The sequence below is a fragment of the Dromiciops gliroides genome, chromosome 1, assembly GCF_019393635.1.
Source record: "Dromiciops gliroides isolate mDroGli1 chromosome 1, mDroGli1.pri, whole genome shotgun sequence".
NCBI lineage: Eukaryota > Metazoa > Chordata > Mammalia > Microbiotheria > Microbiotheriidae > Dromiciops > Dromiciops gliroides.
In genome coordinates, this window is record NC_057861.1 from 68,411,233 (window position 1) to 68,425,966 (window position 14,734).

Genomic DNA, 14,734 nt, shown 5'->3' on the forward strand with positions numbered 1-14,734 from the left:
CATTTCTCTGGTGCTTTTAAAGTCTGCAAAATGCTTAACCTACATGATCTCTATTAAGCCTAACCACAACCCCGTGAAGTAGATGCCAGAGGTGTTAACATTCATTTTACACACGAGGAGACAGGTTCTGCTATTCTGTTGCCTGTGGTTGCATACATAGCTTAGCCATTGATTGGCAGAATCAGGATCTGAACCTAGGTCTTCCTGGTTCCAAATCTAGCTCACTATGCTAATCCATTCAATTTGGAGTAAGGCTCAGACTCCCAGGTCTGTTACTAGCTGATTGAAAATGGGCCTTGGTTTCTCACATCTAAAAGTAGTTTATCTATCTGATGGCTGTTGGGGGGAGGGGGGGGTGTTGGTGTGCCACCGGCCTGGCATCAGGAAGACTAATTTTCTTGAGTTCAAATCTGGCCTCAGACACTAGCTCTGTGATCCTAGGCTAGTCACTTAACCAGTTTGCCTCAGTTTCCTCATCTGTAAAATGAGCTGAAGAAGGAAATGGAAAGCCACTATTTTTGCCAGTCAGATGCAACTGAACATCTTATCAGCTACACACCCAGATCTCCAGACCTCTCATTCAGTGATTCCAGCATGTCAGGGGTGGCTAACTCAGTCTGGCTGGGGAGTTTGGAGGGTGACAACTGTCAAGAGTCTGGCATGTATATAGAACAATTCTGCCTCCTCCAGGAGTGAGGATAGAGGCCACTGGCACTGGACAAACAGCTTTATTGCAGTGGAGGGGACTTCAAGGCCGGTGGAGCTTGATTCTATAAGTGAAATTGGTATTGTATGGGATTGGGAAGAAACCCATATTAATATTTGGATTTCTTTTCTTAGCTTGACAGGGCCAGAGGAATTTCCCCTAACCCTCAAACCGCTTTTTGAGCTGAGCCACCCTGGGCTGAATAGAAACCCCCTCTCTGAGGTCTGGGGGCGCCCCTCTACCAGTGTCCCGGGGAATAGGCCTAGGGCTGGGAGGCCTGCATTCTGCACAGATGTTGGGAGTCTCAGGCTCTACAGAGACTTGGGAGGATTGAGGTACAGCAAGGGATCCATGGGGCAGCAACTTTGGCTCTTTAATTTCTTCTTCAGCCAAGAGGTGCTGATGATTCAGGGAACGAACTTGGGGGACCCTAGTCTCTGTAGAGGTTTGGGGAGTGCTGGGTTCTTCTGACCCCTGACTGAGAAGAGCTGCAGCAGGGACTGTGGGGGACAGCAATTCTTCTGCTTTTGAAGTTTCCTCTTCCTCTGGGAGTATCTGGTGGGGGAGAAGGTGGAGAAAAATCAGTTGAATTGCATTCCTGGGCAGATTCGATGGAGCACTTGAGATAAAACAAAAATTCTTAGCTCTCAGCATTTCCCTACCATGGACTGGGCAGCCTGGAGAGGTAGTAAGATCCCCTTCGCTAAAGATCTTTAAGCTAAAAACTGGGGGACCACTAGTTGGGGACCAGACTTAGAAATGAAAGAGACTCTAGATATCAACAACTCCAATTTCATTTTATAGGTGAGTCTAAGTGGTAGAAATCAGAGGATTCTGGTTAAGCTAAATGACCTGTAAAGTCTCTTATAGTTAGGAGATGCATTATTGTATGGGGGCAGAAAACCATCCAGAAATTTGGGGAAGGAAGGTGGCCCAGAGACCTGATAGAGCTCATGGCATCAGTGCCACCCCTCCCTCATCTTTGGGAGAACCCCTTAGTTGAGGCAGCTGGAGGCTCTAAAAGCAGACTCACCAAGCTGAAACAGCTGCCCTCATTCACTCGGCAGCTGTCCAGGCTGTGGCTGGGGTGGATACCAGGGGATTCTCCAGGCTCAGACATCCCAATGCTTAGATTGTCGAGGATCTCCCCAAGCAGGTCCAGTTCTCCTGAGCCCAGAAAGCTGCTGTCCAAGTCTTCTAGTCCCCAGGGATCCTTGGGCCCAGAGAGGGAATCCCTGAGAGAGGAGGGAGAGAAGACTCAACTTCAAGTCCCAAATCCAGAATCCCAGCCCCAGAGGAATCCAACCTACCTTTGTTCTTCTCCCACAGGCATCTCATCCTCCTCTGGTCGGGATTGGGACCTCTGGGGACGGGGACGTAGGGGCCTGGACTAGAAGGGACATATGGGAGAGATTAGCATTTTCTAGACTTTTCTGTAGGGTACAAAGTGGGTCTTGGGTTTTGCTCATGTATCCAGGTAGTAATTTGGTACATGTAGGGGTAATCAGGTGCCCCTTACCTGACCAAAGTGGTGTGTGATGGGCAGACGGTGTTGAAGACGTTCTGAGCGGTTGTCAGGGGCTGGAACCCGAAGAGAACCCCCCCTCTGCAGCAAGGGGTCACTATCCTGGGGTGGGGGAAGGGAGGCCGATAAGCCCCAAATCCCCTCCTAACCCCACTTCCAGGATCTCCAGTCAGTCCCTCTCTGTCTTACCTTGGACCTCAACCGATTTTGCACTCCCTTGAGCCCAACCTTGGCCTGGGAATGGGAAAAAAAGTTCATGAGAGATGGTAGGAGATTCTCAAATAGTATCCAACATTTACAAAGTCCTTTAAAAAGTCTGCTATGCTCACGGCAGGGGGAGGTAAGTTTATTGGTATTAGCCTCCATTTTACAGGCGAGGAAACCTAGTGAAGTTACTTGCCCAGGGTCTTTGTGCTTCTCAAACCAATACTGCTCATTGAGCCATTCTGTCTAGGGCTGGATGGGAAAGGCCCCAAGCACCAAAATTTAGAGGGTGTAAGAATGTAACACTTCATAGGCCAGGACAGTTTTAAAATTTGGTACATTTCCTCTGTGGAAACACTTTCACTACTCAAACCAGCTTTGAAACTAGTTAGCAGGAATGTGAGCAGATTGCCCCACCTCCTCCTCCCTAGCTTGGGCTCCCGGGGGCCCTCCCAGCCCCTGAGCCCTAGCTGCAAGCTCTACCCTTCCCAAGATTCTCTGCCCCCACCTCCACCCCCACCCCTTCTCAGCTTGGCATGCCACTATGGTCTTTGCTGCCCCACCCCCATCTCCTGCCTGGATGGTGCTTACGGATCGGTACATGTTCCTCACGGCTGGCTGAGTTTTGGCCTTCACAGAATGCAAGAGGGCTCCTCCACCTTTCTGGGGATAGATACGGGAGCAGCTTGTTGGGGGTGGTGGGGAAGGGGGAAGAGAGGGAACTGATAAGAAGAGGATTGAGAGCTGAGGCCTGGTTGGGAACTGCTCTTACTTTCAGATTGTCTGCCCAGAGCTGATAGGATCGAAGGCTTCCTGGTTTGGGGGAGAAAGAGACTTTAGCCATGGCCTAGCTTCCCTATACCTCCCTCCCCACCCCCTGTCAGAGGCAGGGAGCTTAAAGTCTCACCTGAGCCCAGCTCATTGCTAGTGATCTCCTGCTCAAATAGGTCTGAGAAGCCTTCACCAGAATTCAGCCTCTCCAGGCGCTCGTCAATGAACTGGGGGGGGGGGGGGGAGACAGGCAGGTTATATCCTGCCCTGGAACCTGAGCACCATTCCCCACCCTGTCCCCCTCCCCCGCCCCTACCTACTCCTTTGGCTTGGAGATACCTGTTTGAAGAGTTGGAGATGGATGGCACTTTGTCTGAAGGCCTGTACAGGTCCTGGCTTCTGAGCCAGGAAAGACTCCTTGCTGAACTTCACGGGCTGTCCCTGGAGGGCCATTGCATCCTAAGATGCCTCCCCCATCTTCATACATTCACCTTCTTGCCTACCACCCCAGCCACAGAGGACTAACCTTTGATTCCATCCCATCCCCACCACCTAGTTTATAGAACCCAAGAATCCTTTTCTGTTTGTACCCATGCCCATATCCCAGAGGCTTCAGGGGCTCAGTTCTGCTCCCCAAACCCCAGTGGTCTAATCCCTTCTCCCCAACCCCCCAGTGCCTGGGGCATCTGGATCTCTGCTCACGGGACTGTAAATCAGCGCATCTCTGTAGCCACCAAAGAGTGCAGCTTGGGCCTTCAGGAAGAGTTGAGATATGCCATCACCCGCAGCCAAAGCTTCCTTTCTTAGCCTTAGTTTCAGGAGAGACACCTGGTCCGGGGAGAAATAGAATGAGGGCACCTGAGAGGGAACAGCTTTCCCCTCCCCAGCAGATGCATGAGGGGCTCAGCCCCCACAACATGATCATGATGCTTCTGGAGACTAAGTAAAGGGTCTTTAGGTAGGGAGCTCGTTTATCCAGAATGGGGGGAGACTTCAGAACATGGAGCCTAGAATGCCAAACTGGAGTTGTAAAGGACAAATGATAGAGATCATCCAATACAACACCCTCTTTTTGCATATGAGGAAACTTCTTAAGAAGTTGAGAGGTGCCCACGGTCACCCAGGGTAGTGAACAGCAAAATCAAGATTTGAAGTAATATTCCCTGACTAGTGCTCTGTTCACCACATCATACTTCCCTCATCAAAATCCATCCTCTATATCTTACAGAAGGGGAAATTGAGGTCTAGGGTGTGGACAAACAAGGTCACACTTAGAGATCAGAGCCAAGAGGGACAAGAATTCAGGTCTCCTGACTCCTGGTCTATTTCAACAATTCAGATAGTGCTTTGTTTTCTAGGTGCTTGAGGGGAGATCAAGAAGATAGGGTCTCTGGGAGTGTTTTCCTTCGTGATCATCTATGGGAGGAGCGGATCTATGCTTACCTTACTGCCTGCTCAGACAGGCTTGGAGTGGGATAAGAGACTAGATGAGAAATGGTTGTTTAAGAGAGACAGGGAGCCTGGAAGGAGATCACAAGGTAGATAAGGACTGACCACATCTGGGGGGAGTGTCTCCTCATCCTGGAATGGTGACTCCAAGGTGTTTGTGTCCACATTCAGGATGACCACATCCTCCAGGGCCTTGTCCCGCACCCTCTGAGGGGAGAGAGTCAGGTTGCCCTCTGGTTTTAGGGTCTAAGGGGGCCAACTGTTTCTTTGTGTCCCAACTTCACTCACCTCAATGAGGCTGGTGTGGACACCGATGAGGTAAGGCATAGGGGCACTGCAGGCAGAGGGACAATGACTCAGGGAAGGGAAAGGAAAGAGCTAGCTCCAGGCCACCATGCTCAGGGCCTGCCTGCCTCCACAGCCCGCTTGATTCCTCACCAGCAGTAGTCCAGCAAGTGAGGGGGTAGTGTGGGGATGAGTACGTGTTCCCAATGCATAGGGTACAGCAAGCCACAGGATGCATGGATACAGGCTGTCAACTGGGAAGGATGGAGATCCAAAGAGAGGAAGTAGTTAAGGGCCCAGGGTCCAAGCAAACAGGCTCCCCATCCCGGAGGACTCCCATGGCCCTCCAGTCCTTTTCTCCAGTGTGTCTGGACCCTGCATTCACTCCCTAACCCTCCAGCTCCTTATGCCCAGTTAATTTCCCATCCATAGATGTCCCTTCCCTTCATATCTGTCCCTCTTCCTAGACCCTTGGTACAAGCACCCTTGTTCACACTCCTCATTCAGAGATCCTCTTTATCCCTCCACCCTTAGCTCCTGGGCCTTTCCCTCTAGGCCAGAGGTTCCCACTGGTCTCCAGTAATCTGTCCTTTGATTCCCTTTCCCACCATCATCCTCATCTTCACTCCTCTTACCCTAGAGACTGGGGTACCTTAGAACCACTGTCACCATTCCTGAATTCTCTTAGCCCCTGAATTCTCATCCCTGTTCCTCTGGTCCTTAACATCCCAGTGCCCTAGTCTCTGTTCCTCCCATCTTCAAGCCTGCTCAGGACAGAATGGAGCCTGGCCTTACTGTGCTGAGTTTGCTGGCAGTGAGCAGAACTCTACGCTCACTGAGCAGAGAGCTGTAGAGGCCTACGATGTTCTCTGGAGCCACAGCCACCACCAGCTCTGTCAGGTTCCTCTGTGGGCAGATGGATAGACAGGGGACAGCAGTGCCAGCTGGGCCTGAAGCCTTTGTCTCTGGTCAGCCCAAGCTCCTGTCTCCCCCTGCCCATCGTGGTCTTGTTCCCTGGTTGGATGTCTACTCACGTTTTCTGGGATGGAGGGCAGGCAAGCAGAATCTGGAGCGATGAAGCAGGAGAGCTGAGGGTGGGGAGGAATATCAAGGTTTCAGATCAGACTGCTTCTAGACTTCCAGATAGGCAAAGGAATTCCGCCTCCCCATAATTTTCTCACCACTCCCTTCTTGATTACACCTGGTCTTGCTTATCAGATCTCCCCCACCCCCAGCCCCCTCCAAACTAACCAGAGCCCATCTACTCCATCTCTATTGGCTTTCTACACCAACTTCTGAAAGATGCACACCAGGTCCCTGGAGTTTCCCTAAGTAATGCCATTAGATTTGCATCAAAATGCCTCTATAGATCCCACCACTTCTACTAAAGGTAAGATAGTTAATCCCTACTTTGATTCCTTACTAGTTCCTCTTTTGACATCTACTAGATCCCCACTGGACTTTCCTGACCTGTTTTGCAATTGGATCCTACCCAAGGTCCCCTCTATTCTTTGCAGTTTCCCAGATGCTCCCCAGACTCTGGTTCCTACCCTAGCCCTTGCCCTATTCACCAGTTGGTTGGTCCCAGGTGCAGGAGGTAGGGGACTGGGGTGACTGGTAGTTTTCAGCTTGCCCTCCTGCTGGTCCCAAGGATCCAAATTGAAGAAGTAGGAATGAAAAGTAGGGTCAGTGTGCTTTTCCAGTCCAGTGTGAGAAGATAGTTACCAGGTTTTCCTCCCCCATTTGGAACGCTTTAGTAGTGAAGACCCAGGTGTTCCAGAAGGGAGTACTTACAAGGGACAGGCCCAAAGGGGCCTTTGGCCCAGGAACTGGGTGCAGATACAGGGTAGAGAGAAGCTCTTCAGCCTCAGAGACCTGTGAATGGAGGCGGGAGGGCTCAGGGACCCAGGGGACAAGCAGGGAAAGGAGGGGGCAGAGGGAAGGGGCCTCACCTGATCCTGGGCTAGCAGGTCCCCGACACTGTTGAGCAGTTTGTAGAAAACCTCAAACCAGGGCAGGTCACTGAGGGGAAAAGGGGCAGCTGGCTCTCAGGTGGAGCAGGATCCCACCCCCCTTCCATCCCAGCCCCTGGGTGGCAGGGCTAGAATAGAACATCTGACCTGGAAGGAACCTTAGAGAGTATGTCATCTGGGCATGCTCCCCTCCACCCCCTAGCTTTTGACAGATGGGTCTCAGGAAAAGGGAGCTTGCCCATGCTGCACAGCTAATCCGTGACAGAACGAGGGACAACCCAGGCTTGCTGGCCCCCGGCCCACCCCTCATCACCACCCATTCCAACCTGAGTATGCAGAGGCAGCTCCTGGCACTGGTCCCCAGGCGGCAGAAGCCAAATCTCCTGCTCCCAGCCAAGTCGGTTAGGACAAAGGTGAAGTGCTGGGCAGCTAGACTGAGGCCTGCCCTGGTGAATGTAGGGAGGGAAGAAAAGCTGCTCAGTGCTTCCGCCCACCTCATGCTGGCTGCCAGACTCACTCCCCCACAGCAGAATACAAATTCACCCCATCCCCCAGCCTCTCTTTCCCTCCCAGCCTCAGTGTCCCTTTGTCCTGCTGTTTCCCTCTATGCCTGTATCTCTGTCTGTCTGCATGGCAGTGTCCCAATGTTCCCTTCTCTCTGTGTGTGTCTTTCTCCATCTCTTTCTCCTCACCTCTCCAAGTCGAAAGGGAAACAGAATTTGGGTACCGTTTGCATTAATTCCTAGGGATGGAAACAGAGTCAGGGCAACTTGGCCCGGGTCAGGGTTTGGGGCATGGGGGTTCGACATCCTCCCGATCAGGGCCTGGACATACGGGTTCTATCACCCCTCCCCCATCCCTCTCTTTGGTTGGGGCCCCTATGGAGGAGGGAAGGGATGGGCACATACCTGATCACAGAAATCCTTAGGGAATTGACGCAAGATGGGGGGTGCTGTGGGGACAGCTGGTTAGTGAGCTTAAGGCCTCTCAAACAACCCAGCCCTCCCTGCTGCCACCCTCAGCCTCAGCTCAAGGGCCTCACCATCTATACCCCTTTTTTCCTACCCTAATCTTGACCCTACTAGACTGGATGGAACTCCTTCAACTTACCTTCTTGCAGAGAGGTGGGATAGGCAGCCTCAAAGAACCAAGCAAACGTGCTCTTGGGATCCTCCCTGGAAACAAAGAGGGGTGGGGAGGGCTAAGGCTCCCACAACTCAGGGTGGGTATGTGTGTGTGTGTGTGTGTGTGTTCGTTCATCTGCTGGAGTCAGAAAGACCCAAGTTCAAATCCAGCCTCAAACACTAGCTCTGTGACCCTAGGCAAATCACAGTCCCTGTTTGCCTCTGTTTCCCCATCTGTAAAGTGAAGACAATAGCAGCTTCAAAAACCAACTACTTAGAAGAGTTGTCATGAGGATCAAATGACATAACTATTGTAAAGTGCTTAGGCCAGTGTGGGGCAAATAGTAATCGCTATAGAAATGTTACCTATTGAAGCAGCCAGGTGGCGCTGTGGATAAAGCACCGGCCCTGGATTCAGGGGGACCTGAGTTCAAATCCAACCTCAGAAACTTGACACTTATTAGTTGTGTGACCCTGGGCAAGTCACTTAACCCTCATTGCCCCGCCCCTCCAAAAAAATAAATGTTACCCATTATTATTATCTGTAAAATGGGGATTAATAATGGTATGTACCTTCCAGGGTTGTTATGAGGATTAAATGAGATAAGGTGTAAATCTCTTTAAAAACTTTGAAGTATTTTTGTATGAGCTTTTTGACTCACTACTAATATAACCTGGGCAATTAAAAAAAATGAATCCATAAAACATTTCTTATATTATCTTTTTTTGGGGGAGGGGGGCAGGGCAATGAGAGTTAAGTGACTTGGCCAGGGTCACACAGCTAGTATGTGTCAAGTGTCTGAGGTCATATTTGAACTCAGGTCGTCCTGAATCCATGGCAGATGCTTTATCCACTGCGCCACCTAGCTGCTGCCCTAAAACATTTCTTAATTGTGTACTTTATACAAAGCACCATGTACAGCTATGGGTGATCAACAACAAGTTTAAATAACACATAACCCCTACTGTCCTAGAGCTTAAGAGCTAGTAGGAAGATAGGATTCACATACAAATAATGACAGTAGAAATAATACTTGATAAGTGCATTAAAGACTGGAGGTACAAAGGACTGAAATGCAAACCAAGGTGAAAAATAATTATTAACAAGGAGAATCAGGAAAGGTTCATTGAGAAGGTCACTGGGTAAAGAGGGAGAGAGAGCAAGGAGCTTCCATGTATAGAAAGCAAAGTGAGCAAGGACACAGAATTAAGTAGCAAATGTGTTTTGTAAATAGTAAGGATTTAAATGCTGGGACCTTAGTTTCTTCATCTGCAAAGTGAGGAGAGTGAGCTGGATGATCTTTCAGCTCTAAATTTCTAATCCTTGACTCTGTTTCTGTGTCGGGGTCTATTTCTCTGTCTCCCTCTAATCACACAGCCCCCTCCCAAGTTCAGACCCTTCATTATGCCTCACCTGGCTATTTCAGTGGCCTTCCCTGCTGGTTTCCATTCTGAATTCTCAATCCTCATACTGTCAAACAAAGGCACAGATTTTGCTTTTTTAAAGTGTGGCATCAGTAGTATTAGGAGACAGAGACCTGAACTTGAACCTTGGTTCTGTTGCTGACTACCTGTGCCTCAAGTATCTCTTCATTTCAATTCAACCTTCACAAACCTGCCAACATGAATCCTCTATAAATTCCACATTCTCCTTAAAATCCTGAGGATTGGGGCAGCTAGGTGGCGCAGTGGATAGAGCACCAGCCCTGGAGTCAGGAGTACCTGAGTTCAAATGCGGCCTCAGACACTTAACACTTACTAGCTGTGTGACCCTGGGCAAGTCACTTAACCCCAATTGCCTCACTTAAAAAAAAATCCTGAGGATGGAGGTTTGACATTTAAAGCCCTTTACAAACTGGCCCAAGGTACCTTTCCAGTCTTCTTACACATTACTCCCCTCTGCTCAGTCTTCTTGTTCCTCATACTTGATGTTCCATCTCTCGTCTCCACACCTTTGCCTTGGTTGTCCTACATGCCTGGAATTTCCTTTCTACCCACCTTTATCTCCTGGAGTGCCCAATTTCCTTCTAGACTCAGCTCATGTCCTCTTTTGCATGAAGCCCTTCCTGGATCATCTAAGCTGTTGGGCCTCTCTCCCCCTCCTTGAATCTATTTTGTATAAACAGATACACATGTGCACTGTCTCCCTTTTTTAATCTAAACTCCTTGAGGGTAGGGACAGTTTTGTTTTTCTCTCTGTATACCAGGGCCTAACAGATGCCTGGCATACCTAGTAAGTACTCAATAAATGCTTGTTGATTGATTGATTGGTTGGTGCATGTCCCTGGATCTCTCTGTGTCTTCTCTCTGTTTTTGTGCCTTTTTCTGTCCTCGCACAGAATCTCTCACTGACTGCACTGTATTTCTGGGAAGGCACAAGACACCTTGATTCTCTTACCCGCATCATCCATCCCCTCTGGTCATCGAAGAGCCTATGGAAGTGGGGAAGGAGGGAGAGGTAGAGATGGAAGCAGAGAAAGACATAAACACAAAAAGAGGGACACAGAGAGAAACATGAAGGGAAGGAGGGACAGGGAGCTAGAGAGATACACAGAAACTCAGACGAGCAGAGAGAAAGAGGCCTATAGAGACAGACCCAAAGGCTGAAGGGGACCAGAGATGATGGAGGCTGCAGAGGAAGGTTCTGAGGTGGTTTTAGAACTGTTCTTCTTTAAGGCTGAAGCCAGCTCACTCTGCTCCCCATCATGAGATCTGTTCATTCGCCTCCCCTGTTCCCCCCCCCCAACACAGAAGGGCTCTCTCAGTTCAAGTCTTTACCCTCCGCTATATTTAAGGGATATGGGGAGATGCCTGGGCCTTACTTGATACCGGATCCCATGGTCCCCCTGCTGAATGGGTGCAGCACAGTGTGGCCAGGACAAGCTTCCTGGGGGTCCCTAGTGGTGGGGCCTGTGCTGAGGCAATGGGCCAGGGGTGCAGGGTGCTGGGCCCTTTCTTCTTCCTGTGTGGCTTAGAGAGGAAGTCTGCTGGGTGACGTCCCCGGAGGCAGCTCTCCCCTCCCTTGACAGCTTTGCAGAACCCAGGCACGCTGCCTCCTAGTCTCCCCCATGAGGAAGTGGGGCTGAGGAGTTGTTTCTGGGTCCAGATCAGAGCCAAAGTAGCCAGAAGTTAGTATCACATCTATACCCTTTGGGCAAAGTTGAGCACCTGCTAGATGAACTCCTCTAACTGACTGGAAGTGGTTTGTAACTTGCTGAGACTCTCCTACCTTCCCTCCCTTTCTCACCCTGCTTTGTCCCTCCATCTCTCTAGCCCTATCTCTCTGTCCCTCCTCCCACTGGCTCTTCGGTCACCTCACTGTCCAGGTAGAGGAAAACCACTAGGGGGAGTCTGAGTTGTATAGTGGCGGGGGGGGGGGGGGGGGGGGGGGGGGAAGGGAAGACAGGACACAGAATGAGGTACTTAGAGAGACACAAATAAATACATACCTTCCCACCATTTCCTGTTCCTCATGGGGAGAAACAATGAGTGGACATGCACATAGCACCACACTTCTGACACTAGGGACACTGGTTTGTCAGGAAAGCAGGCAGCTGTGAACACAGACATATCCCAAGACCAGGTTCATGCTCCTGGAGCTGCAGGTGCCTGACAACACTGGATTTACTCCAGCTGAACTATGTACAAATTATGTTGCCCTAGAGAGATGGGAGTGGAGCTGAGTCCAGAGTCTCTGAGAGAGCAAAGGTGGGGACTAGATGGAGAGACAGGTCCTTATGGGAAGCATGCTTGGGACTTGGCTGGTGGGAACATCAAGAAGAGATTGGGGGATGGAAGGAGAACTCTGCACCTGCTCAACTAGATCCATTTAGATCCTTAAGCTTGTTCCTTCTTTGAGTGAATCCACTCACTTTGGGGAACCCTTCCCTGGGTTTGACTTGTGTTGACTGACAACTGAATGAGCACAAGATTGTCTCACTCACTGTCTCTAGTAAGAGGCTTCATATCCCATCAAGACATCCACCATAGCCATCTTTTTTTTTTTTTTTTAGTGAGGCAATTGGGGTTAAGTGACTTGCCCAGGGTCACACAGCTAGTAAGTGTTAAGTGTCTGAGGCCGGATTTGAACTCAGGTACTCCTGACTCCAGGGCTGGTGCTCTATCCACTGCGCCACCTAGCTGCCCCACACCATAACCATCTTGCTGTTTGCCCTAACAAACAGGCCAGGACAGGCTTCCCATATACTTTCTTTTTCTTTTTTCTTTTTTTTTTGGGGGGGCAACTGTGTAATTTAAAATTCTAAATGTGGGTTCTAATCTGTTCCCCCAGTTTTGGGGGAAACTGACTAAAATCACTGATGAAAGGAGTTTAGATTTTTAAGGGTTTATTGAAATATAGAAAGAGAAAGATTGAGAACAGAATTCCTACAACCTCACAATCCTATCTTTCCTCAGTTCCTCTCCGTCATTCTTTGCCCTCACCACCAAGTCAGGAACCAAAAAGACAGCGCTCCTTGCGAAGGCTCCCCTTTCCTCCTTCCTGTCCCCTCCCAGAATGGGGAGGTTCTTCAAGCTGGTTGGTTGATTGGGCCGGAAGTTCAAAGTTTATTTTAGATTCCGAGAACCATGCTTTCTTAAGTATTCTCAAGTACCAGCCAGATGTGCTTAGAATCTAGTCAACTACTAATCCAGTCAAATCAGCCAGTAATCCACTCAGGTGGGCTCCTGAGTATCTGCCAAATCTCATCTATCATATTCCATTATCTTGACACAATGAAGGTTAAGTGACTTGTCCAGGGTCACACAGCTAGTAAGTGTCAAGTGTCTGAGGCTGGATTTGAACTCAAGTCCTCCTGAATCCAGGGCCGATGCTTTATCCACTGTGCCATCTAGCTGCCCCTCCCCATATACTTTCCAGTCCTTGTTCTGAGTGAAAATCAAATGAATACCACTGGTGCTTTGGGCATAGTACTGAACTCCTCCATGGCTCCAATCACAATCCCTGCAACTTTCCACACCAAAACTCCTTTCTCTAGTCAATATTCCCCTATATCCCTAGATGTATTGTCTTCCCCCATTAGAATATAAACTCCTCCAAGATACTGACAGTCTCACTTTATGTATTTGTAACCAGCTCTTAGAACAGTGCCTGACATATTTTAAACTCCTAATAGATGCTTTTTAAATTTTTTTTTTTGTGAGGCAATGAGGGTTAAGTGACTTGCCCAGGGTCACACAGCTAGTAAGTGTCTAGTGGCTGAGGCCAGATTTGAACTCAGGTCCTCCTGAATCCAGGGCTGGTGCTTTATCTACTGCGCCACCTATCTGCCCCCCTAATAGATGCTTTTAAATTAATTAATTCATTTATCTAAGAAAATTCATTCAGGGAAAAGTCTAATCAAAGAAAGGAAAATGACCCATGTTAGACATGTGTGCATACATGTGCATGCTCACATGCTCATGCATGCATGCCTGCGTGCGAGTGCTCGTGTGTGCGCGCGTGCGCGCGCACACACACACACACACACACACATGCACACAGCAGCAGCTCTTTTAGTCCTAGCCAAAAACTAGAAACTAAGGAGGTGCCCTTCTATTGGATATAGCTAAACGAATTGTGGTATATTGATGTCATGGAACATTATTGTGCCTTAAGAAGTGACAAAATGGACAAGTTTAGAGGAAACTTGGAAGACTGTTATGAACTGATGCAGACTAAAGTGAGCAAGAACTAGGAAAATATATTCCCAAAACACTATTTTAGTGATAAACAACTTTTTTTTTTTTTTTGGTGCAGGGCAATGAGGGTTAAGTGACTTGCCCAGGGTCACACAGCTAGCATGTCAAGTGTTTGAGGCTGGATTTGAATTCAGGTGCTCCTGAATCCAGGGCCAGTGCTTTATCCATTGTGCCACCTAGCTGCTCCCAAAGTTCAAGAAGCCCTGCTCTAAACTCCTGGGCATCACCACCTCTTTTTTTTTTGTATTTTTGTTGTTTTGTGGGGCAATGAGGGTTAAGTGACTTGGCCAGGGTCACACAGCTAGTGTCAAGTGTCTGAGGTCAAATTTGAACTCAGGTCCCTCTGAATCCATGGCCGGTGCTTTATCCACTGTGCCACCTAACTGCCCCCCAAGTGATAAACAACTTTGAAAAACTTTTAAAACAGTGATTAACACAAAGATAAACCAAAAGAATGAAGTTGAGGCATGCCACTTGGAATTTGTTTTGCTGGACCATGCAATGTATGAAAAGCTTTATTTTGTCTTTTCTTTTAATTAGCTTAGCAGGGGTAGGTAGTGGTGGGAACAGATTATAATGGGAAATGAATGAGTAGCAGTATCATCAAAGCTATCACTTTTTGAGAAACTTTGTACAAAAAACAAGCCCACCCAACACATTCCTATAACCTCATGGCTATTTTTGTGAGTTATATCTGTGTGTTTATTATTTTTCATTTGATGTTGGCCTCTATGTTAATAAAATAACTACAAATTCTAGAAAAAAAAATCTTTTCAGGGAAGATGGAATACCCCCAGATAATCCACATTCAGTTTGATCTGGAGTCTACAAAAGTATACACACATGTATATGTATATGTGTGTACATATGCATGCAGGCATACATATAGTCACATGTATACATATACCCAAGTGTGCATCTGTTTGCTCATTTTCAAAGTGAATTGTTTAGTTAAAGTCATTTGCTCACATCCCTGTCTGGTTCTCTGGCATGAAAA

At 48.6% G+C, this 14,734-nt stretch overlaps 1 protein-coding gene across 3 annotated transcripts; it reads right to left on the reverse strand.

The window, feature by feature from the left end:
• Positions 1 to 715: 715 nt before the first annotated feature.
• Positions 716 to 11,234, reverse strand: DENND1C (DENN domain containing 1C). 3 transcript variants are annotated; one of them, XM_043979065.1, is made up of 24 exons: positions 10,860 to 11,234; positions 9,452 to 9,508; positions 8,024 to 8,088; positions 7,822 to 7,865; positions 7,606 to 7,655; positions 7,240 to 7,359; positions 6,893 to 6,962; positions 6,735 to 6,815; positions 6,512 to 6,580; positions 5,975 to 6,028; positions 5,736 to 5,846; positions 5,094 to 5,194; positions 4,944 to 4,989; positions 4,761 to 4,862; positions 3,909 to 4,034; positions 3,546 to 3,647; positions 3,343 to 3,433; positions 3,208 to 3,248; positions 3,027 to 3,098; positions 2,421 to 2,465; positions 2,226 to 2,333; positions 2,017 to 2,096; positions 1,740 to 1,941; positions 716 to 1,261 (listed from the first exon to the last, which is right to left on the reverse strand). In XM_043979065.1, the coding sequence occupies exons 1-24, from the start codon at positions 10,874 to 10,876 to the stop codon at positions 866 to 868; spliced, it is 2,250 nt and encodes a 749-aa protein (XP_043835000.1). In that variant the 5' UTR covers positions 10,877 to 11,234; the 3' UTR covers positions 716 to 865. The 3 variants fall into 3 exon arrangements, with proteins under 3 accessions (XP_043835000.1, XP_043835001.1, XP_043835002.1); XM_043979066.1 differs by having other exon boundaries at positions 6,512 to 6,577; positions 10,860 to 11,233; XM_043979067.1 differs by lacking the exon at positions 9,452 to 9,508.
• Between the last annotated feature and the right edge of the window lie 3,500 nt (positions 11,235 to 14,734).